Here is a 23,528-nt window from a genome sequence, read left to right as displayed (position 1 = left end):
AGCGCTGATGGAAGGGTTGGAGTGGCAGGGGAACGGAGGGCCATTGTGCTGATATATGGTGTGTGCTATGGTCACCGTGGTCAGCATGGTCACCTGTCAGCTCTGAGGTTTACGATAGGGCCACCATTTCCTTGATAGATATTAGATGAGCCAAGTTCCCTTTCAATTCGTCAACTCCAGAGAGCGTGTCTGTTCAACCCTGGAGGCATAACAACTGGAATCCCAATCTTTTTATTTGAATTTGCTCATGGGCCTTGGGTGGTGTTGGCTGGACCTGCACAATCCTAATTGGGAAGTTGGCGATGAGCTGTCATCTTGAGCTGGTATAATTCTTGGTGCGTAATGGCACCCACAATGCCCGGAGGGAGGGAGTTCCAGGATTTTCACCCAGCAACACTGAAGGAACAGCGATATATTTCCAGGTCAAGATGGTGAGTGGCTTGGGAGGGAATTTGCAGAGGGTTGTGTTCCCCTGTATCTGCTGCCCCTGTCCTTTCAGGTGATTGAGGTCATGGGTTTGGAATGCTCTAAAGGAGACTTTGTTTAGTTATTACAGTGCCTCTTCTAGATGGTATACCCTGCTGCTACTGAGTGTTGGTGATGGAGGGAGTGGATGTTGGATGGGGTGGATAAGGTGCCAATCACGTAGGCTGGAGGGTGTCAAGCTTCTTGACTGTTGCTGGAGCTGCCCCTATCCAGGCGAGAGGGGAGTATTCCATCACACTCCTGCCTTGTGCCTTGCAGACGGTGGACATGCTTTAGGGAGTAAGGGGAGGCGAGCTGCTCACTGCTGAACTCCTGCTTTTGTAGCCACAGTACATACGTGGCTGGCTCAGCTCAGTTTCTGGTCAATGGAAAACCTCAGGATTTTGGGAGTGGGGAGATCTCAGCCAGGATAATGCCACGAAACATCGAGGGGAGATGGTTAGATTCTGTCTTATAGGAGGCGGCCATTGTGTGGGGCAAATGAGGCTTGCCCCATTATCGGGCCAAGCCACACGAACATTGGCAGCAGCAATTGAGGACAGAGATGCCCTTAATACCTGAGAGAGATTGATTAATTCGGAGAATTGGTTGTGAAATTGCATTGTCAGCGTCTAGTGGACACTCGCTCAATATGTCTTGTGGGGTTTGGTGAGGGAGGGAGGGGCTAGTCCTCATGCTTTGTTCCTCACATTACATCACCATCCTTTTACTTCAATGTGTTTTTGTCTGAGTGAGACACTTATTTTTTCTAAAAGCTTTTCAGCTTCAACACTGGGACTTATTGACTTAAACTCCGAGTCAAAGGGTGACGTGGTTTTTTTCCCTCAGTGCCCGAGGTCATACACAGCACTGGGTAGGCCCAGGCCTGACTGGGGTGCGTCAGGCCCCTCTTTGTTTCACTTGTATCAGCACAGTCTGCGTGTTGTGAGGCACTGCACAGGCACTAAGTCGAGCTGCTGCCCAGGAAAGGTTTCATTTCATTTCCAGCCAACCTGCTCCGTCAGCCCACTTACTGAAGCTGTCAATGGCCCTTGGTGTGAGATTTGGAGGCAGTCCCATACCTTCACTGGTGAAAGAGTGGAGGTTGTGCAGCGCCCTCCTCGCCAGTCAGTCCACTCAACCTTCGACAAGGGCGTTAAGGTAACTGAGGGGGAGAGAACTGCTGTTACTTCCAGTTATCAGTTGCTGTTCGATATGTGTCTGTCCCTTTGACAGAGTCCTGGTGGCTACCCCCATGGCGATGCTCGCACCCCATATGGGATCAGGAACATGGCGGTAACGTCCCTGCTTCAAAGGTGGAGCTGAGTTTCCCCTGGGTCTAACCCTGCAGGAACTCTTTCTTCCAAGAGGAGGGATGACAGTGATCACTGGTAATCACGTTGAATAATAATCCACAGGCCAAGGCTAAAACTCTGGGAATGCAGGTTCAATTCCCAGCTTGTGGAGTTTAAACTTTATTAATACATTGATAAGATAAAGCTAGTGTCTGTCAGGATGACAATTATCATCAATGGTTGTAAACGCTTGAATGTTTTAGTAATATCCTTTACCAAAGGGAATCTGTCCTCATTACCTGGTCTGCTACTGCTTATCACTGTAGATCTGGACTCAACTGCGCTCTGCAATGGTTCAGCACGACACTCAGGTCCAGGGAAATCCGGGCTGGACAACAAGTGGCAGGGATTCCAACTTCCATTTTTGTTTATTAAAAAAAGCTGGTTGTAAGTAGATCCTCGAGAGAAGGATGACTGTTGGAGGGAGTGTCTCCATGTTGGTTGCTGTCGGTTCCTGTCCCAGCATCGCTTCACCAGTCAACAATAATTGGCTTCAATACTTTGTGAGCATTTTCCTGATTTGAATAGGATGTCCACTTTCTCCAAAGTTGGCTCCAAGTGTGTGATGGGATTGATTCTTGAAGGTTTGCTGAGGACAGGGAGAAAGCTTTGCACCCGTCTCGCACCTTTTCTGGGCGCGGATTGGTCTTACAGCGTTTTTTTTTTGGAAGGTTTGTTTTTAAGGTTGGCAGTTGATGCACAGCAAGATCCCAATGTGACACTCGCTCGGTCTGTTTTCAAACCAAGGTGGTTCTGGGAAAAAAAAATATTGCTTCGGACGCCTCCTCCACTTTGAAGAAATGTGGGGGAGATCTTTAAAGACCACCCGAGGGGACAGACAGGACCTTTTCAAGGTCCCGATCAGGGAGACAGTGTCTTCGACGGTGCAGCCCACCTGCAGACCTGAACTGGAATGTCTCGGGACTCTGGCGTTGAACCCGTGACCTTTGAACTCAAGCGCTGCCACCCGCCTCACCGTTGATCACAGTCGCGACCCAGGCTTGAGATTCCAGGAGCATTGGCATTAAGTGGGCAAGAGGAGGCCATGTTTCATCCTGCTCCCCTCCTCCATCAATACTCAATGTGAGATACCGTGAGGGGGATGTTTTAGTCTCTAGGCCCCTCTGCCATTGGTGACAGCACATTCAGGGTGGGGCAAAGATTGCCGGGGCTTTGTATCTTTCTCGTGGCAACTCAAAAGAGTCTGCCGCATAAACATGAACGTTTGTCAGGGCTGCTACAGTGGTGACTTTTGTTATTCAGAGCTAAAAGGGTGAGTCCAGCAAAGAGTTAAATAGTTTGGCAGTTGGCCACCAGGCGCCCTGGCAAGGCTGGGCTGGGTAGCTGCCAAAGCCATGTCGACAGAGCAGGTACAGTTAGTCAGCGGAGGCTGCTCTCGTCAGCTGGGCAAGCACCCACCCCCCTCCTCCCCCCAGCGCACCCCCCCCCCCCCACTCTCCAAACACAGCCAGCAGCTCAGCCACCTAGTGAGTTCTCTCAGTGAGTGCAGCAGGCAGCACAGAGCGGGTGTAATGAAGAGTCAGCTGGACTCGAAACGTTAGCTTGCTGTCTGTCTGCACAGACGCTGTCTGCCCCACTGAGATCTGCAGCTTTTCAGAGTGAGTGTACGTGTTAGAGAGTCAGTGTGTCAGCAGTGGAGCATATAGAGTCAGTGTGGGAGAGAGAGAGAGTATCAGTTTGGGAGGTCTCAGTACAGATACAGTTGTGAGAGAGAATCAGTGTGAGGGGGCGGGGGGGAGAAGGGTGAGGGAGAGTCAGTGTGGGAGTGAGCAACGAATGGTCAGAGATGTGTGAGCTGCATGTGTAAGGAGAGAAACACTTGATTTCTCTACTCTGGGAATCTGGTTTACACAGTATTCCAAGGAACTGCCCCTGTGTGAATTGGGTGTTCTAGTGCAACCTGAAGGAACAGTTTGGGGTGTATTTTCCTCCCGTGGTTGGCTTGTCTGTGGACCGGTTCTGAAGAGGATGCTGGGACTGGATGCGCTTCTCTGAGGTAGGACGCTATCTGCAGTCACCTTCTTTCTGAATTGAGCAGGAAGAATAGGAAAAGGCTGCAGGTTTATTGACGTTTGCTGAGTCAGTTCACCGTGTCTAACATCTCCGATCTCAGACCCAGTGTGATTTGTCACTGGCTGCAGCAGTCGGTAGTGTGTGTTTTTGGGATCTTGCTGTTCCTTAATGGCCCCCATGATCCAGTCCACAGAAGCAATCCCCTGTGAGAACCCAACCAGGCTCACTGTCTTGATCAAAGTGGGGCTCTGAATGATTTTGTTTTGTGCTGGTTATACACGGAAACATGTAGTAGGGGCTTTTAAAGCAAAGAACAGCCTTGAAAGCTTTGTTTCTATAACAACAGTGGCCTGGGAGTTGTATTCAGCAGAGCTGTTTGACTCTGTGGGCCACTGTAATATTGTTCACAGGTTCAAACTCTGCTGGATTGTCCATCAGTTCAAGATCCCGTCACCCATGGGCTCACTGTGAAAACCACACTGAATCTGCAGAAGCTGTTTCTCCAAAACTCTTTGCCCAGATATGGCATCTCTGACTAGGCCCAGTTTTTATTATTTCTAATTGAGGAGGCAGTGGTGCCATGGTAACATCAATGGACTAGTCACCCAGAGAACCAGGCTAATGCTTTGGATACATGGAGTTCAAAGCCCGCCATGGTAACATTTAAATTCAATATTAAAAAGTAAAAATCGCATCTCATGGTTTAAAAGTATTACAATGTAACTATAATCTGTTGTTATTGTTTAAAAAAAACCCCATCTCGTTCACTAATATCCTTTAGGGAAGGAAATCTGCCATCCTTACCTGCCCAACACGGGCAGATAGGAAGAGCTGGCCTTGCCCGCGATACCCACATCCCATGAGCAAATTAAAAACAAAATTACCCTTGAGAAGGTGATGGGGAGCTGCCATCTTGAACCACGGCAGTCCACCTGCTGTGGGTTGACCCACAATGCCCTTAGGGACGGAATTCCGGGATGTTGACCCGGCAACAGTGAAGGTACAGCGAGATATTTCCAAGTCAGCATGGTGAATGGCTCGGAGGGGGAGCTTGCAAGGGGTGATGTTCCCATGTATCTGCTGCCCTTGTCATCATAGTGGCCATGAGGTTTGGCAGATGTTGTCAGAGGAGTTTTGTTGAGTTACTGCAGTGCATTTTGTAGATGGCAAACATTGCTGCTCCTGAACATCGGTGGCTGAAGGTGTGAATGTTAACAGTGGTGGATGGTATAGCAGACATGAGGCTGCTTTGACCTGGTTGGTATTGAGCTTCCAAGTGTTGTTGAAGCTGCATACATCCAAGCAAGTGGGGAGTATACTATTACACTACTGACTTCAGCCTTGTAGATGGTAGACAGGCTTTGGGGAGTCAGGAGGTGAGTTATTCTTGTAGATGATGGATGGGCTTTGAAGGTAGTCATCGTGCAGTGCCTGTCCCTGAGTCAGAAGCATGTTCAGACATTGCCTGATTCAGCTTCCAAACTGGTCAGTATAATTTAATCTCAAATACAATCCTCAAAATAGCTGGCAAACAAGAAAGCTAACAAAACAGAGAAACTGTCCTGACAAAAGGTCAGTTGCCAGGGTCACAGCTTCCCGATACCAAAATCAATCATGTTGCAATGGATGTTGCGGAATGTCGGAACAAGGCAAGGCCCACTCAGCCTTTCCATTCTGCCCTGTCATTCAGTTAAATCAGGATGATCTGCAACCAGCTCATCAACTTACCCACCATAGGCGGGCACGGTGGCCCAGTGATTAGCACTGCTGCCTCACAGCGCCAGGGACCCAGGTTCGATTCTCCCCGTGGGTTTCCTCTGGGGGCTTCAGTTTCCTGCCACTGTCCAGGGATGTGTGGGTTAGGGTGGTGTGGCAATGCTAAACTGTCCCATAGTGCCCAGGGATGTGTAGGTTAGGGTGGATTGGCCATGCTAAACTGCCCATAGTGCCCAGAGATGTGTGGGTTAGGGTGGATTGGCAATGCTAAACTGTCCCATAGTGCCCAGGGATGTGTAGGTTAGGGTGGATTGGCAATGCTAAACTGCCCATAGTGCCCAGGGATGTGTGGGTTAGGGTGGATTGGCGATGCTAAACTGTCCCATAGTGCCCAGGGATGTGTAGGTTAGGGTGGATTGGCAATGCTAAACTGCCCATAGTGCCCAGGGATGTGTGGGTTAGGGTGGATTGGCGATGCTAAACTGTCCCATAGTGCCCAGGGATGTGTAGGTTAGGGTGGATTGGCAATGCTAAACTGCCCATAGTGCCCAGGGATGTGTGGGTTAGGGTGGATTGGCGATGCTAAACTGTCCCATAGTGCCCAGGGATGTGTAGGTTAGGGTGGATTGGCAATGCTAAACTGCCCATAGTGCCCAGGGATGTGTGGGTTAGGGTGGAGTGGCAATGCTAAACTGTCCCATAGTGGCCAGGGATGTGTGGGTTAGGGTGGATTGGCAATGCTAAACTGCCCATAGTGCCCAGGGATGTGTGGGTTAGGGTGGATTGGCAATGCTAAACTGTCCCATAGTGCCCAGGGATGTGTAGGTTAGGGTGGATTGGCAATGCTAAACTGCCCATAGTGCCCAGGGATGTGTGGGTTAGGGTGGAGTGGCAATGCTAAACTGTCCCATAGTGGCCAGGGATGTGTGGGTTAGGGTGGATTGGCAATGCTAAACTGCCCATAGTGCCCAGGGATGTGTGGGTTAGGGTGGAGTGGCAATGCTAAACTGCCCATAGTGCCCAGGGATGTGTGGGTTAGGGTGGAGTGGCCATGCTAAACTGCCCATAGTGTCCAGGGATGTGTGGGTTAGGGTGGATTGGCAATGCTAAACTCACCCATAGTGTCCAGGGATGTGTGGGTTAGGGTGGAGTGGCAATGCTAAACTGCCCATAGTGCCCAGGGATGCGTAGGTTAGGGTGGATGGGCAATGCTAAACTGTCCCATAGTGGCCAGGGATGTGTGGGTTAGGGTGGATTGGCAATGCTAAACTGTCCCATAGTGTCCAGGGATGTGTGGGTTAGGGTGGATTGGCAATGCTAAACTGTCCCATAGTGTCCAGAGATGTGTGGGTTAGGGTGGATTGTCAATGCTAAACTGTCCCATAGTGCCCAGGGATGTGTAGGTTAGGGTGGATTGGCAATGCTAAACTGCCCATAGTGCCCAGGGATGTGTGGGTTAGGGTGGAGTGGCAATGCTAAACTGCCCATAGTGCCCAGGGATGTGTAGGTTAGGGTGGATGGGCAATGCTAAACTGTCCCATAGTGCCCAGGGATGTGTGGGTTAGGGTGGATTGGCAATGCTAAACTGTCCCATAGTGCCCAGGGATGTGTAGGTTAGGGTGGATTGGCAATGCTAAACTGCCCATAGTGCCCAGGGATGTGTGGGTTAGGGTGGATTGGCCATGCTAAACTGTCCCATAGTGTCCAGGGATGTGTGGGTTAGCGTGTATTGGCAATGCTAAACTCACCCATAGTGTCCAGGGATGTGTGGGTTAGGGTGGATTGGCGATGCTAAACTGTCCCATAGTGCCCAGGGATGTGTGGGTTAGGGTGGATTGGCGATGCTAAACTCACCCATAGTGTCCAGGGATGTGTGGGTTAGGGTGGATTGGCGATGCTAAACTGTCCCATAGTGCCCAGGGATGTGTGGGTTAGGGTGGTGTGGCAATGCTAAACTGTCCCATAGTGGCCAGGGATGTGTGGGTTAGGGTGGATTGGCCATGCTAAACTGTCCCATAGTGTCCAGGGATGTGTGGGTTAGGGTGGTGTGGCAATGCTAAACTGCCCATAGTGCCCAGGGATGTGTGGGTTAGGGTGGATTGGCAATGCTAAACTGCCCATAGTGTCCAGGGATGTGTAGGTTAGGGTGGATTGGCAATGCTAAACTGTCCCATAGTGCCCAGGGATGTGTAGGTTAGGGTGGATTGGCAATGCTAAACTGTCCCATAGTGCCCAGGGATGTGTGGGTTAGGGTGGATTGGCAATGCTAAACTGCCCATAGTGCCCAGGGATGTGTAGGTTAGGGTGGATGGGCAATGCTAAGCTGTCCCATAGTGCCCAGGGATGTGTAGGTTAGGGTGGATTGGCAATGCTAAACTGCCCATAGTGCCCAGGGATGTGTAGGTTAGGGTGGATGGGCAATGCTAAGCTGTCCCATAGTGCCCAGGGATGTGTAGGTTAGGGTGGATTGGCAATGCTAAACTGTCCCATAGTGCCCAGGGATGTGTGGGTTAGGGTGGATGGGCAATGCTAAACTGTCCCATAGTGCCCAGGGATGTGTGGGTTAGGTTGGATTGGCAATGCTAAACTGTCCCATAGTGGCCAGGGATGTGTGGGTTAGGGTGGATTGTCAATGCTAAACTGTCCCATAGTGTCCAGGGATGTGTGGGTTAGGGTGGATTGGCAATCCTAAACTCACCCATAGTGCCCAGGGATGTGTAGGTTAGGGTGGATTGGCCATGCTAAACTGTCCCATAGTGCCCAGGGATGTGTAGGTTAGGGTGGATTGGCAATGCTAAACTGCCCATAGTGCCCAGGGATGTGTGGGTTAGGGTGGAGTGGCAATGCTAAACTGTCCCATAGTGGCCAGGGATGTGTGGGTTAGGGTGGATTGGCAATGCTAAACTGTCCCATAGTGTCCAGGGATGTGTGGGTTAGGGTGGAGTGGCAATGCTAAACTCACCCATAGTGTCCAGGGATGTGTGGGTTAGGGTGGATTGGCAATGCTAAACTCACCCATAGTGCCCAGGGATGTGTAGGTTAGGGTGGATTGGCCATGCTAAACTGTCCCATAGTGCCCAGGGATGTGCAGGTTAGGGTGAATTGGCAAAGCTAAATTGCCGATAGTGTCCAGGGATGTGTAGGTTAGGGTGAATTGGCCATACTAAACTGCCCATAGTGCCCAGGGATGTGTGGGTTAGGGTGAATTGGCCATGCTAAATTGCCCATAGTGCCCAGGGATGTGTAGGTTAGGGTGGATTGGCAATGCTAAACTGCCCATAGTGCCCAGGGATGTGTGGGTTAGGGTGGATTGGCCATGCTAAACTGTCCCATAGTGTCCAGGGATGTGTAGGTTAGGGTGGATTGGCAATGCTAAACTGCCCATAGTGCCCAGGGATGTGTGGGTTAGGGTGGATTGGCAATGCTAAACTGTCCCATAGTGCCCAGGGATGTGTGGGTTAGGGTGGATTGGCAATGCTAAACTGCCCATAGTGCCCAGGGATGTGTGGGTTAGGGTGGATTGGCCGTGCTAAATTGCCCATAGTGCCCAGGGATGTGTAGGTTAGGGTGGATTGGCAAAGCTAAATTGCCGATAGTGTCCAGGGATGTGTAGGTTAGGGTGAATTGGCCATACTAAACTGCCCATAGTGCCCAGGGATGTGTAGGTTAGGGTGGATTGGCAATGCTAAACTGTCCCATAGTGCCCAGGGATGTGTGGGTTAGGGTGGATTGGCAATGCTAAACTGCCCATAGTGCCCAGGGATGTGTGGGTTAGGGTGAATTGGCCATGCTAAATTGCCCATAGTGCCCAGGGATGTGTAGGTTAGGTGCATTAGTCAGGGGCAAATGTAGAGTTGGCAAAAGTGAGTACTGCAGATGCTGGAGATTAGAATCGAGAGTGTGGCGCTGGAAAAGCACAGCAAGTCAGGCAGCATCCGAGGAGCAGGAAAATCGTTGTTTTGTGCAAAAGCCCTTCATCAGGAATGTAAATAGAGCAATACGGGAATGTATCTGGGTGGGTTACTCTTCATCAGGAATGGTAAATGTAGGGTAATTAGGGGTATAGGTCTGGGTGGGTTTCTCTTCAGAGGATCAGTGTGAACCTGTTCAGCTGAAGGGCCCGTTTCCACAGTGTAGGGATTCTATGATTCTATCAAAATTCACTGCCCTTGGCCCATGCCATGTCAGACTTCTGGTTAACCAGATAATTATCGATCTCAAATTTCAAATTTACAGTTGATCTCTCCTCGACTGCCATTTGAGAAAGGGAATTCCCTTTGTACATTAAAGTGTTTTTTAGTTTCACTCCTGATAGGTTTTCAACTGTGCCACCTAGTCCCAAAACAAACAAAAATACTTCCTCTCTACCCTTCCCTATGCTGCTCTCCTGATGTCATGCAACCTTCAATCAAATCAGACTTAAGCTTCCAACTTCCAGGGAATGCTACCCTAGTTTGTGAAATCGCTCCTTGGGATTTAACCCTGGGAGATCACATCTTATTCTGGTGAATCAACACTGCACTCCATTCAAGGCCAATATGTCCTTCCCCGGGTGTGGTGACTCCAGTGACCGTTGTCTGCCCATGGCTTAGTAAGCTGGGGCCACCCTGTTGTATTCTAGTCCCCTGCACAGAAAGGTCCATTAGCCTTTTGGTTAGTGTCCGCACTTGATCATGAGCTTTTTAAGGTTTATGGACATGGGCATCCACTGATTCTAACTTTTCACCATCTGGAACAAACTTTCTTCTATCTTTTTGAAGTCCTTTTGCCACAGTTTTACCAATGCTCTCTGTGTAAATTTACACTTGTATGGCTCAGCTTCCCACCAAGTACTCCACCTCGATTGTACATCCAATCCGTAACATCAGTTGTAGACCCAGTCAGCAAATTAAAAATCTTCCCCAAACTGTTAGTTTTGTTCCATTTGCCAGTGTTATTACAGGGGGTACGGGGAGCATGGACTGCACCCCTTAGTGAAGGGTCAATGACGAGAGAGTAGAATTTTAAACTGAAGGGCAGGAGGTTTAGAAGGGAGTTGAGGAAATGTTTTTTTTTCCACCCAGAGGGTGGTGAGGGTCTGGAATGTGCTGCCTGGGAAGGGCTTTGAGACGGGAAACCTCACACAATCTTGAAACAAATTCTTGGATGGGCTCTTAAAGCATCATAACATTTAAGGCGATGGGCTAAGTGCTGGTAGAGCAGATAAGTTATAGAAAGTCCAACAGTGCAGAAAGAGACCTTTCAGCCCATCGGATGTCTGCCGTCCGAAGAGCATTCGGACAACAGACACAATGGGCCAAAGGGCCTGTTCTGTGGTGTATAACTGAATGGCAGGTTTGGGTCTTTTTCTTTCCTGAGAATTGAAAACCCTCTCACATCGCACATGAAAAGGAGCGATTACAACACAACTGCATATGGGCAAGGTCCCAACAGATCCTAACAGATTGGGGACATAGCTTTAAATTAAGGGGTGGTAGGTATAGGACAGATGTCAGGGGTAGATTCTTTACTCAGCGAGTCGTGAGTTCATGGAATGCCCTGCCAGTAGCAGTGGTGGACTCTCCCTCTTTATGGGCATTTAAACAGGCGTTGGATAGGCATATGGAGGATAGTGGGCTAATGTAGATTAGGCGGGCTTGGATCGGCGCAACATCGAGGGCCAAAGGGCCTGTACTGCTCTGTAGTTTTCTCCTGGATCATCCTGGAGGCCATACCCAACGCAGCATTTGTGAAGAAGAGAACAATTTGGTCACTGTAACATGTTAATCTCAATGTCAGGTTAACTTCCAAGCTCATCTCTTTCTCTCCCCCCAGTGCCATTGACCCACTAATGCATCAGCGGCAATGAATAAAGAGCCGCTCTCTGTTCAGGATTGATAGAGTATTTTTAAACACATTTTCTGTCATGTGATGTTCCCATCTCCGTGCTGATCAGTGAACAGAGTGTTGACAGTAACTATCTGGGACAAGTGTGATTAATCCATCAACAAAACTCACAGAATGCTGGAACTCTGTGAAACAAACAGAGAATGCTGGAGAAACTCAGAAGGTGGAAAGAAATAGTTCATCTTTCGAATTCGAAACATGAAGTCCATTTCTCTTCACTGACTTGCTGAGTTTCTCCAGCACTTTGCTTTTGCTATTAACCCTTTCTTGGGCTGAAGGACAGGGGAGTGTTGATCTGGCATTTTGTCAAAATTACTTTCTACCCCTTCAATTTCCACCCACATCACTTCCTCTTCTCCCTCCAGCCCTGCCACCCCAATCCTCAGGTTCTCTGTCCTCCCTCCCATCTCTGACCCAATTCCTCATCCACCACCACCTTCATCTCCTCACTGCTCCATCACCCACTCCCCATCTAATCACCTTGTTGCTTACACTCATTGCGGATAATGGTAGTAAGTGGGGATTAAGATGGACAGGTCTCGAGGGATTCAGTTTGTTTCAATTGCAAAGACAGTAAGGATGCCACAATTAGCTGAAGCTCCCTGAAACTGAGGGGGGTGGGGGTGGAGTGAAGACATATTGGGGGCTCTTACAGGATCCTTGGTGTTAAGTAGAAAGTGAGGACTGCAGATGCTGGAGATCAGAATCGAGAGTGTGGTGCTGGAAAAGCACAGCAGGCCAGGCAGCATCCGAGGAGCAGGAGAATCGACGTCGATATCCCTGTTGGAAAGCCAGGATGGGGATCAGCTCATCCACTGTTCAGATTATGCATGAGAACTGACCCACTTCACATCACAACTGTAAATGCCAGCATTTACAGCAGGGCCTCTCAAAGTGGGATTGCCAAGCTGGGATTTCAGAGTCTCAGCATCCCACCCAGATCCCCCACCCTATGCCCACAGTATGGGGCAATTTAGCATGGCTAAACTACCTAACCTGCACATCTTTGGATTGTAGGGGGGAGAGTGTCTGTGTGGAGTTTACACAGTCGCCTGAGAGAGCAATCAAACCTGGTTCCCTGGCGCTGTGAGGCATCAGTGTTAGCCACCATGCCACCCCATACCACCAAGAGATGGTGATAGTTGTCATCTTTGGAGTGCGCTCACGGTCGGAGACAAACGGATACACTGGTACTGCTTCAGGTCCTGTTTTTAATGAGTCCTCACTGGTGTCTTTAACACGCTGCAGGCAGCCAATGAAAACACAAACAAATAAATAGCGCAGATGCTGGTGAATGTGAAGGTCTGGTGATTAAGGCTGAGCTGTGGGGCTTTGTGAGGCTGAGCTGTAATAAATGTTTAACAACGTGATGACACTGATCTGGAACGCAGTCCACTCAGCACTAATATTATTTGGGTGTTTTGTGTAGGAATTAACACTGTGTGGCAAAACAAAACGCTGGCCTCTGGTTCCACAGATATAATACCCTGCAGTAAATAATAGGCTGGAGAGAGGGAGAGGGGAACAATTACTGACAGGGAAGCTCTTCAATATCAGCTCAACATCAGAAGCCACCTTGAACCGTGTGAGATCATATCCTGAGAGGTGACCTGATAGGTGTGTTTAAACTTGCTAATGGGTTCCATCAAAGCATAGAAATGGACCAGCCAGCCCATTCGATGAGATCATGGCTGGTCTGACAACCCTCAACTCTACTTTCCTGCCTTTTTCCCATAATCCCTTCATTCTCTCGGTGATTAAAGATCTATTACAGCCCTGAATATACTGAATGGTCCAGACTCTAGAGCCCCCTGCAGTAAAGAGGTCCATGGATGCACTCCCCTCTGAGAGAGGAAATTCCTCCTCATCTGTGTTTTCAATGGCTGAGTCCGTACTCTGAAATAATGTCCTCTGGTTGTAGGCTTTACTGAAAGGGGTCTTTTTGAACACCGGAAGAAACGTGTGTTTCAATAATGTCTCCTCTCATTCTTCTAAGCTCCAAAGAGTACAAGTCCAACCGACTGAACCATCCCTCATAAGAAAATCCCCTCCCACCCCCCACCCCAATACCTGGGACCAGCCTAGTGAACATTTTCTGGACTGCCTCCAATACCATTATATTTTTCCTTGGATGAGGGCTCAGAAACTGCTCCTCGTATTCCGGCTGTGTTCTGACAAGTGCTTTGCACAGATTTAGCAAGCCCTTCCCATTTTTATATAAGCTGACTGTTCCAATTGTCTTCCTTACTCCCTGTTGAACTTGTGTCCCATGGATCTTTGAGAGTCATGCATGAGGACTCTCCTGTGTTCCAGCATTGTGCAGTCTCTCTCCATTTAAATATGGTTAGCTCCTCTATTTCTTCCTGCCGAAGTGCATAACCTCACATTATATTCCATCTGCCAAGTTTTCACCCACTCACTGAACCTTGTCTGTATTCAACCCCAGGGCATCAATGTGGACTTCAAAAGTTTCCTCATTTCCCCTTCCCCCACCTCACCCTAGTTCCAAACTTCCAGCTCAGCACCATCCCCATGACTTGTCCTACCTGCCAATCTTCTTTTCCACCTATCCACTCCACCCTCCCCCGCCCCCGACCTATCACCTTCATCCCCTCCCCCACTCACCTATTGTACTCTATGCTACTTTCTCCACACCCCCACCCTCCTCTAGTTTATCTCTCCATGCTTCAGGCTCTCTGCCTTTATTCCTGATGAAGGGCTTTTGCCCGAAACGTTGATTTTACTGCTCCTCGGATGCTGCCTGAACTGCTGTGCTCTTCCAGCACCACTAATCCAGAATCTGGTTTCCAGCATCTGCAGTCATTGTTTTTACCTTGTATCCTGCACAGATTCACTGTATCATCCTCAGCACTTGCCTTTCGATCTAATTTTGTGCCTTTCACAAACTTGGCTACAGTACATTCAAGTCATTAATATATATTGTAAATAACAGTTTGACATAGGGTACACGTAGAGAAGATGTTTCCTTTCACGGGCATTTGAAACCAGGAGTCCGAATTAACCACGAATAAATCTCCTTTAGGATTTAGACCATAAGACCATCAGACATAGGAGCAGAAATTAGGCCATTCAGCCCATTGGGTCTGCTCTGCCATTCAAACATGATTGATAAGTTTCTCAACCCCATTCTCCCGCTCTCTCTCTGTAACCCTTGATCCCTTTAATACACAACCTATCTATCTCCATTTTAAATACACTCAATGACCTGGCCTCCCCAGCCTTCTGTGGCAATAAATTCTATAGATTCACCACTCTCTGGCTGAAGAAGTTTCTCCTTATCTCAGTTCTAAAAGGTCTTCCCTTTACTGTAAGGCTGTGCCCTCGGATCCTGGTCTCTGCTATTAGTGGAAACATCTTCCCAACACGTACTCTGTCCAGGCCATTCAGTATTCTGTAATTTCAATTAGATTCCCCCTTCATCCTAAACTCGAACGAGTATAGACCCAGAGTCCTCAAGCGTTCCTCAAATGTTAAAATATGGAGCAGTTCTCCACTGAAGAATGGGTACCCTTCTACCACAGGGACAAGTTAAAGTAAACGGTGTAGCTGCATTTGAAGAGACTTCTGATGCGTATGAGAAAGCACTGGTAGGATATGCTGAATGAGTGGGCTGAGGTAAGGTGGGAAGACATTGTCAGGAGTAATGAACACTTTGTACCTGCTGCCACTATGGGATAGGGGCAGATGGCAACCATTTTGTGCAGGTTCATAGTTCCTTGAAAGTAGACTCGCAGGTAGACCGAGTTGTGAAGAAGGCATTTGGTATGCTTGTCTTCATTGGTCAGTACATTGAGTAGAGGAGTTGGGAGGTCATTGGCTAGCCCCCTTTTGGAATACTGCGTACAATTCTGGTCTCCCTGCTAGGGGAAGGATGTTGTGAAACTTGAAAATGTTCAGAAAAGATTTACAAGGATGTTACTGGGACTGTGAGGGGGTTTGAGCTATTGGGAGGGGCTATTTTCACTGGAGCATTGGAGGCTGAGGGATGATGTAATAGAGGTTTATAAAATCATGAGGGGCATTGATAGAGTGAATAGCCAAGGTCTTTTTTCCCACTAGTCGTTGGGGGAGGGGGGGAGATCACAACTAGAGGCCGTAGGTTGAGTGGGGGAACGTTTGAAGGGGACCTAAAGGGCAACTTTTTTCTCTCACAGGGTGGTGAGTGCAAACATTTAAAAGGGATCTGGATGGTTACATGAGTAGGAAGGGTTTAGAGGGATGTGGGTCAAATGCTGGCAAATGGGACAAGATTAATTTGGGATATCTGGCCAGTATTGGACCAAAGGATCTGTTTCTGTGCTGTACAATTCTATAACTCTATGTGTTAGGTCCCACAGACTATATTTGGGATAATGAGCAGTTATGCTTTTGGAAGTGGTCAGGATGCACCCTGCTGTGGTGTTAGTGCAGGTAAACACAGCAACAATTGTACGTGCGAGATCAAGCACATCACTGTGACTTTGTTTCTCTCGTGATTCAAACATGAGTTCATGTCTCATCGTGACATTCGGTGGAACTGAAATTCAATTACTCAATAAATCTAGAAAAGCTAGTCACTCAGTGACCATAAAGCTATCATGAAGATTTCTGTAAAAATCCATCTGGTTCACTAATGTCCTTTCGGGAGGGAAATCTACCCTCCTTACCTGGCCTGGCCTACACGTAACTCCAGACATCTAGCTATGTGGTTGACTCTCAAATTCCCCCTGAAATGGCTGAGCAAGCCAAAGATTGGCATCCAGTTACGACAGAGAGCATGAGGAAAACCAGATGGAGTGCCTTGCATTAACTGAGTACCAGTACCTGCCCAATTCACCCTGCAAAGGCCACCTCACTAGAATGGGTAGGGAGAGCTGATCCACAGGCTATCCAGGCACCTTTCGGACAATGTCCCAGAATCACCACCAGCTTTGTCCCACTCACAGGACCGATAGACCAGAGGTGGCACCACTGTGGTATATTGCCCTGTGGGGCATTAGTTTTAATTCCAGACCCCTTGAAATCTTGTGTCAGACTGGGGGAAAGCAAACCCGCTACTTATTATCCCCTCGGCTGATGAATCAGCAGTCCTCTCATGTTGATCACCACTTGGAAGGTGCACTGAGGGTGTCAACAGCATAGAATGTACCTTGGGTGGGAAACTTCAATGTTCATCAACAACAGTAGCTTGGAAGCACCATTACTGACCAAGCTGGGAGAGTACGTAACTAGTAGACTGGTAGATTAACAAAGTGAAGGAACCAACAAGAGGAACAAATCCACTTAACCTTATCCTCCCCAATCTACCTGCATTGGTATGGTAATATTTGTAGGAGTGATCACTGCACAGTCTTTGAAAATGAGACTTCATCTCCACACTCCATTTTGTGTGGCGTTTATCACCTTGCAAAATGCGATAGATTCAAAACCGATCCAGCATCTCAAACTGTGAGGTCTACAGCAACACCAGAATTGTACGGCCCAGCATTTTCCCCCACTCTACCATTCCATCAGGGCAAAGGATCAACTCTGGCTCAAAGAAGCGTGTGGGGAGGGGATGCAGGCCTAGAGGTGGTTACCTGTTGAAGCTCCATTATTGGCAATCATCAATGCAATGTGCAGTACAGCTATGTGATCCCACAAGCAGTGGTTCAGGTCGTGACTCTGGATCTGAAATCCTGCCAAAGATCAGGCTGAAGCATTTCCAACTTCAGCCAGAGTTATCAAGTGAATGATCAGTCTCCCCCTTGTTGTTTTATCTGTTTGATTTACTTGCTTACTTAGACTTGTTTTGCATTAATCATGAGACATGGTTTATTATAGTTGAAACACAAGACATATACATTGCAATTCTATAAAAACCTGTCTCTCCCTCTGATTTCCTGAGTAATCTTACAGTTCTTAAATAACTATGTTCTCACACTGGTTTAAAATCTGCTTTGGAGGCACAGATGGTAACGAAGTTTATACTACCCCGACTACATCTGGCCGAACTGAGGCTGACGCCATTCCTTGGTTCCTGTTGCTTGTGCTAACATTGGATCCCCACGTACAGTGACTTGCTGTCGCTTACTGTGTTGGCATGGTAACTGACTGACTATGTAGTTTACAGCAGTTTGATACAGCAATGTACTTTACATAATTCTGTTCCTCCATGCAAATTGGGTTTCTGTCCCAGGAAGGGTGTTACAAAAGGCAGTCTTGGATATTGTAATGTCCCTATTGACTGAGCTGACCCTAGCGACCGGGCTGTCCCAAGGCAGTTCCACTGAAACTCCGACCTATTGTTCCACCCGAAACCGTGCAGCATTGTCTCATCAACACTTATTCAATGTAGTAAGGCAAGGTAAATGTTCTTTTGACCTGATCCAATTCCAAATTGGCCAGAGTTCCTAGCATGCCGTTCAGCTGGCCAGTGCTGCTTTTACTGGAGCCAGAAAAACTCCAGATGCTGGAATCCAAGATAGACAAGCAGGAGGCTGGAAGAACACAGCAAGGCAGGCAGCGTCAGCAGGTGGAGAAGTCAATGTTTCGGGCGTAACCCTTCTTCAGGACTGGATGTGGGTGTGGGCGGAGCTGCAGATAAAGGGGGTGGCGGGGCCAGGGTGGTGAGGTGGAGACAGGTAGAGGGTATTACCTGGTTGGTTGATAGGAGGGATGAATCCGGTAGGTGGCTGAGAGGAATGGGAGGGAGAGTGGCTGGGAGGGGAGTTGGGGGATGGAAAAGGAGGTTATTTGAAATTGGAGAATTCAATGCTGAGTCCTCCAGGTTGTAGGCTGCCCAGGCGGAAGATCAGGTGTTCCTCCAATTTGCGGTTTGGTTCGTTGTGGCAATGGAGGAGGCCGAGGATGGTCACGTTGGAAAGGGAGTGGGACGGGGAATTAAAATGGGTGGTGACTGAGGGAGGGGGTGTCAGGTCAGTCTCTGCAGGCTTGGCTGAGATGCTCGGTGAACTGTGCCCTGAGTCTACATTTGGTCTCCCCGATGGTGCTTTTACTGTCCCGTAAGAGCTGTTATTTTGTTCAGAAGGGACAGTCTTTTAACCTGTTGAAAGAATCGATTTGTTGTGCTGTGTGTTCCAGGTTATGCAGGTGGTACGGGAACAGATTACACGGACGCTGGCCTGCAAGCCCACCTCCCTCGACGTTTTCCGCAACAAAGTGAATGCTATGAACTACAGTGAGATTCTCAAACTCCGGCAAACAGAGAGGATGCACCAGGAGGAGACTCTTGCACCACCAGTCGTGTAAGGCCCTTGGCATAGCTGTTGGATATAAGGTGAAAGCGGGGTTTGTAACAGGAAGTGAACCACTCAGATCAGCCTGCCTGTACCACAGATGCACGAGTGCCTTTGTAAACCTCCCTGGCATTTTCGGTCTTTTTAACCCTTGGATTCTGGGCACTGGTTGGTAGCTGTGAGAGTGGACTTTCGGTCACAGGTTTTCAGACGGGCAAACTGGACACTGAGATGTTGAACACGATTCTTTCAAGTCACATTAAGAACAGGAGGCATCCATTCAGCTCCTTGAGCCTGAGTCAGCATTCAGTCCTCCCAGCATTGCACAGTGACGTTTGAGACCCATTGTATTTTCTGATCACATCGTCCCTATTCCATTCTCTCGGCCATCTTGGTCATGTGACAAGAACATATATCTGACCTTTGCCCTCATGGTTTTGAGTCTACTTCCCTCATAAGCCATAAGGAGCAGTGACTTGCAAAGAATCAAGAATATCAGTGAGCCAATTTGTTACACAGTTGTGCAGTCACAAAGACCAAGGCTTCAGCTACTCTGAGTCCCACAATATTTAATATTTTTACATTTTACCATGCTGAGTGAGTATAGAGAGGATAACTCACAGGCTTCCAGTGATCACTGATTGGATCTTCACATGTAGATCAAGAAACTGTTTTCATTCAGCCCTCACTTCATGAATGGCCACTCAACATGTGGAACCATTCAAACAGGCTGAACCCATCAGCACTCCAAACAATACCTGTTAGTCAGGATGGAGGTGGTCCAATGGAATTCTTTTCAATGGGAGAGAATGGCAATGAATGCAATGGAAAATGTTAGATCTCTTGGCATTTGTTGCAATGATTTAAGAACAAGGGCTTTAGATCTCTTGGAATTATTTTTAATGGGACTAAATAGGAAGGGATTTAGTCTGTTGGAAGTATTTTCGATGGGAGTGAATGGAGAATGATTTCTTCCCACAGTTTCTCCAACAATTTCTGCTTTTGTTTCAGATCTCCAACATCCTCAGTTCTTTGCTTTACGTTATTGAATAGGGAAGAGTTTGTTACATTGGGATCATTTACAATGGGAGTGAATGGGGAAGAGTTTGTTACATTGGGATCATTTACAATGGGAGTGAATGGGGAAGAGTTTGCTACATTGGGATCATTTACAATGGGAGTGAATGGGGAAGAGTTTGCTGCATTGGGATCATTTACAATGGGAGTGAATGGGGAAGGGTTTGCTACAGTGGGATCATTTACAATGGGAGTGAATAGGGAAGGGTTTGTTACATTGGGATCATTTACAATGGGAGTGAATGGGGAAGAGTTTGCTACATTGGGATCATTTACAATGGGAGTGAATAGGGAAGGGTTTGTTACATTGGGATCATTTACAATGGGAGTGAATGAGGAAGGGTTTGTTACATTGGGATCATTTACAATGGGAGTGAATGGGGAAGGGTTTGTTACATTGGGATCATTTACAATGGGAGTGAATGAGGAAGGGTTTGTTACATTGGGATCATTTACAATGGGAGTGAATGGGGAAGGGTTTGTTACATTGTGATCATTTACAATGGGAGTGAATGAGGAAGGGTTTGTTACATTGGGATCATTTACAATGGGAGTGAATGGGGAAGAGTTTGTTACATTGGGATCATTTACAATGGGAGTGAATGGGGAAGAGTTTGCTACATTGGGATCATTTACAATGGGAGTGAATGGGGAAGAGTTTGCTGCATTGGGATCATTTACAATGGGAGTGAATGGGGAAGGGTTTGCTACAGTGGGATCATTTACAATGGGAGTGAATAGGGAAGGGTTTGTTACATTGGGATCATTTACAATGGGAGTGAATGGGGAAGAGTTTGCTACATTGGGATCATTTACAATGGGAGTGAATAGGGAAGGGTTTGTTACATTGGGATCATTTACAATGGGAGTGAATGAGGAAGGGTTTGTTACATTGGGATCATTTACAATGGGAGTGAATGGGGAAGGGTTTGTTACATTGGGATCATTTACAATGGGAGTGAATGGGGAAGAGTTTGCTACATTGGGATCATTTACAATGGGAGTGAATAGGGAAGGGTTTGTTACATTGGGATCATTTACAATGGGAGTGAATGGGGAAGGGTTTGTTACATTGTGATCATTTACAATGGGAGTGAATGAGGAAGGGTTTGTTACATTGGGATCATTTACAATGGGAGTGAATGGGGAAGGGTTTGTTACATTGGGATCATTTACAATGGGAGTGAATGGGGAAGAGTTTGCTACATTGGGATCATTTACAATGGGAGTGAATAGGGAAGGGTTTGTTACATTGGGATCATTTACAATGGGAGTGAATGGGGAAGGGTTTGTTACATTGTGATCATTTACAATGGGAGTGAATGAGGAAGGGTTTGTTACATTGGGATCATTTACAATGGGAGTGAATGGGGAAGGGTTTGTTACATTGGGATCATTTACAATGGGAGTGAATGGGGAAGAGTTTGCTACATTGGGATCATTTACAATGGGAGTGAATAGGGAAGGGTTTGTTACATTGGGATCATTTACAATGGGAGTGAATGGGGAAGGGTTTGTTACATTGTGATCATTTACAATGGGAGTGAATGGGGAAGGGTTTGTTACATTGGGATCATTTACAATGGGGAGAAAGTGAGGTCTGCAGATGCTGGAGATCAGAGCTGAAAATGTGTTGCTGGAAAAGCGCAGCAGGTCAGGTAGCATCCAGGGAACAGGAGAATCGATGTTTCGGGCATAAGCCCTTCTTCAGGAATGAGGAAAGTTTGTCCAGCAGGCTAAGATAAAAGGTAGGGAGGAGGGACTTGGGGGAGGGGCGTCGGAAATGTGATAGGTGGAAAGAGGTCAAGGTGAGGGTGATAGGTCAGACTGGGGTGGGGGCGGAGAGGTCAGGAAGAAGATTGCAGGTTAGGAAGGCGGTGCTGAATTCGATGGTTTTGACTGAGGCAAGGTGGGGGGAGGGGAAATGAGGAAACTGGTGAAACCCGAGTTCATCCCTTGTGGTTGGAGGGTTTCTAGGCGGAAGATGAGGCGTTCTTCCTCCAACCGTCGTGTTGTTGTGGTCTAGCGATGGAGGAGTCCAAAGACCTGCATATCCTTGGTGGAGTGGGAGGGGGTGTTAAAGTGTTGAGCCACAGGGTGGTTGGGTTGGTTGAACCGGGTGTCCCAGAGGTGTTCTCTGAAACGCTCCGCAAGTAGGCAGCCGGTCTCCCCAATATAGAGGAGGCCACATCAGGTGCAGAGGATGCAATAGATGATGTGTGTGGAGGTGCAGGTGAATCTGTGGCGGATATGGAAGTTTCCTTTGGGGCATTGAGAGGGAGGTGAGGGGGGAGGTGTGGGCGCAAGTCTTGCACCTCCTGCGGTTGCAGGGGAAGGTGCCGGGAGTGGAGGTTGGGTTGGTGGGGGGTGTGGATCTGACGAGGGAGTCACGGAGGGAGTGGTCTTTACGGAATGCTGATAGGAGAGGGGAGGGAAATATATCCTTGGTGGTGGGGTCCGTTTGGAGGTGGTTTTAGGGTGAGAGGTTGGAGTGGGTGAGAGGGGTGGGGGAGTTCAATGGGGGTGAGTGGGGAAGGGTTTGTTACATTGGGATCATTTACAATGGGAGTGAGTGGGGAAGGGTTTGTTATATTGGGACTATTTACAATGGGAGTGAGTGGGGAAGGGATTGTTACATTGGGATCATTTACAATGGGAGTGAGTGGGGAAGGGTTTGTTACATTGGGATCATTTACAATGGGAGTGAGTGGGGAAGGGATTGTTACATTGGGATCATTTACAATGGGAGTGAGTGGGGAAGGGTTTGTTATATTGGGACTATTTACAATGGGAGTGAGTGGGGAAGGGATTGTTACATTGGGATTATTCAGTGAATGGGGAAGGATTTGGAAAATTGGGATAATTTACAATTGGAGTGAATAGGGAAGAATTTGATACATCGGGATCATTTACAATAGGAGTGAATGGAGAAGGATTTGTTGTATTGGGATTATTTACAGGAAGATTGAATGGGGAAGGATTTTGGTACATTGGGATTATACACAGTGGGAGTGAATGGGGAGGGGTTTGTTATAATGGGATTACTCACAGTGGGAGTGGATGGGGATGGGTTTGTTATGTTGGCCTTACAGTGGGAGTGAATGGGGAGGGGTTTGTTATAATGGGATTACTCACAGTGGGAGTGAATAGGGAAGGGTTTGTTAGATTGGGATTACTCACAGTGGGAGTGAATGGGGAAGGGTTTGTTATATTGGGATTACTCACAGTGGGAGTGGATGGGGAAGGGTTTGTTAGATTGGGATTACTCACAGTGGGAGTGAATGGGGAAGGGTTTGGTACATTGGGATAATTTACAATGGGAGTGAATGGGGAGGGATTTGCTATATTGGGATTACTCACAGTGGGAGTGAATGGGAAAACTTTTGTTATATTGGCATTACTGACAGTGGGAGTGAATGGGGACGGATTTGCTATATTGGGATTAGTTACAATAGGGGTGGATGGGGAAGGGTTTGTTATATTGGGATTACTCAGTGGGAGAGAGTGGGGAATGGTTTGGTACATTGGGATTACTCACAGTGGGAGTGAATGGGGAAGGGTTTGGTACATTGGGATAATTTACAATGGGGGGTGAATTGAATGGTGTTTGATAATTTAGAAACAGTAACAGTGGGAGTGAGTGGGGAGGGATTTGGGGAGGAGACGTCAATATGTGATGGAGCAGAGCTTAGAAAATGATTTCCTCACAACATCAGTCAGCAGGAGGCACTCTCCAGATCTCAGATTAACTTTGCGT

At 47.8% G+C, this 23,528-nt stretch overlaps 1 protein-coding gene across 1 annotated transcript in view; it reads left to right on the top strand.

Annotated features, from left to right (window-relative positions):
- elmo3 (engulfment and cell motility 3) overlaps positions 1–23,528 on the top strand; it is a 184,940-nt gene that overhangs the window by 141,709 nt on the left and 19,703 nt on the right. Inside the window, exon 16 of the mRNA XM_087996061.1 lies at positions 18,540–18,703. Coding sequence (XP_087852187.1) covers positions 18,540–18,703 — 164 coding nt within the window. The remainder of the gene's footprint in view (positions 1–18,539; positions 18,704–23,528) is intronic.

This window comes from Chiloscyllium plagiosum, unplaced genomic scaffold (genome assembly GCF_037043375.1).
Source record: "Chiloscyllium plagiosum isolate Xiang-an unplaced genomic scaffold, Cpla_swu_hap1 HiC_scaffold_17, whole genome shotgun sequence".
NCBI classification, from domain to species: Eukaryota; Metazoa; Chordata; class Chondrichthyes; order Orectolobiformes; family Hemiscylliidae; genus Chiloscyllium; species Chiloscyllium plagiosum.
The sequence above is the reverse complement of the archived record's forward strand: the minus strand, read 5'-3'. Positions and strand labels throughout refer to the sequence as shown.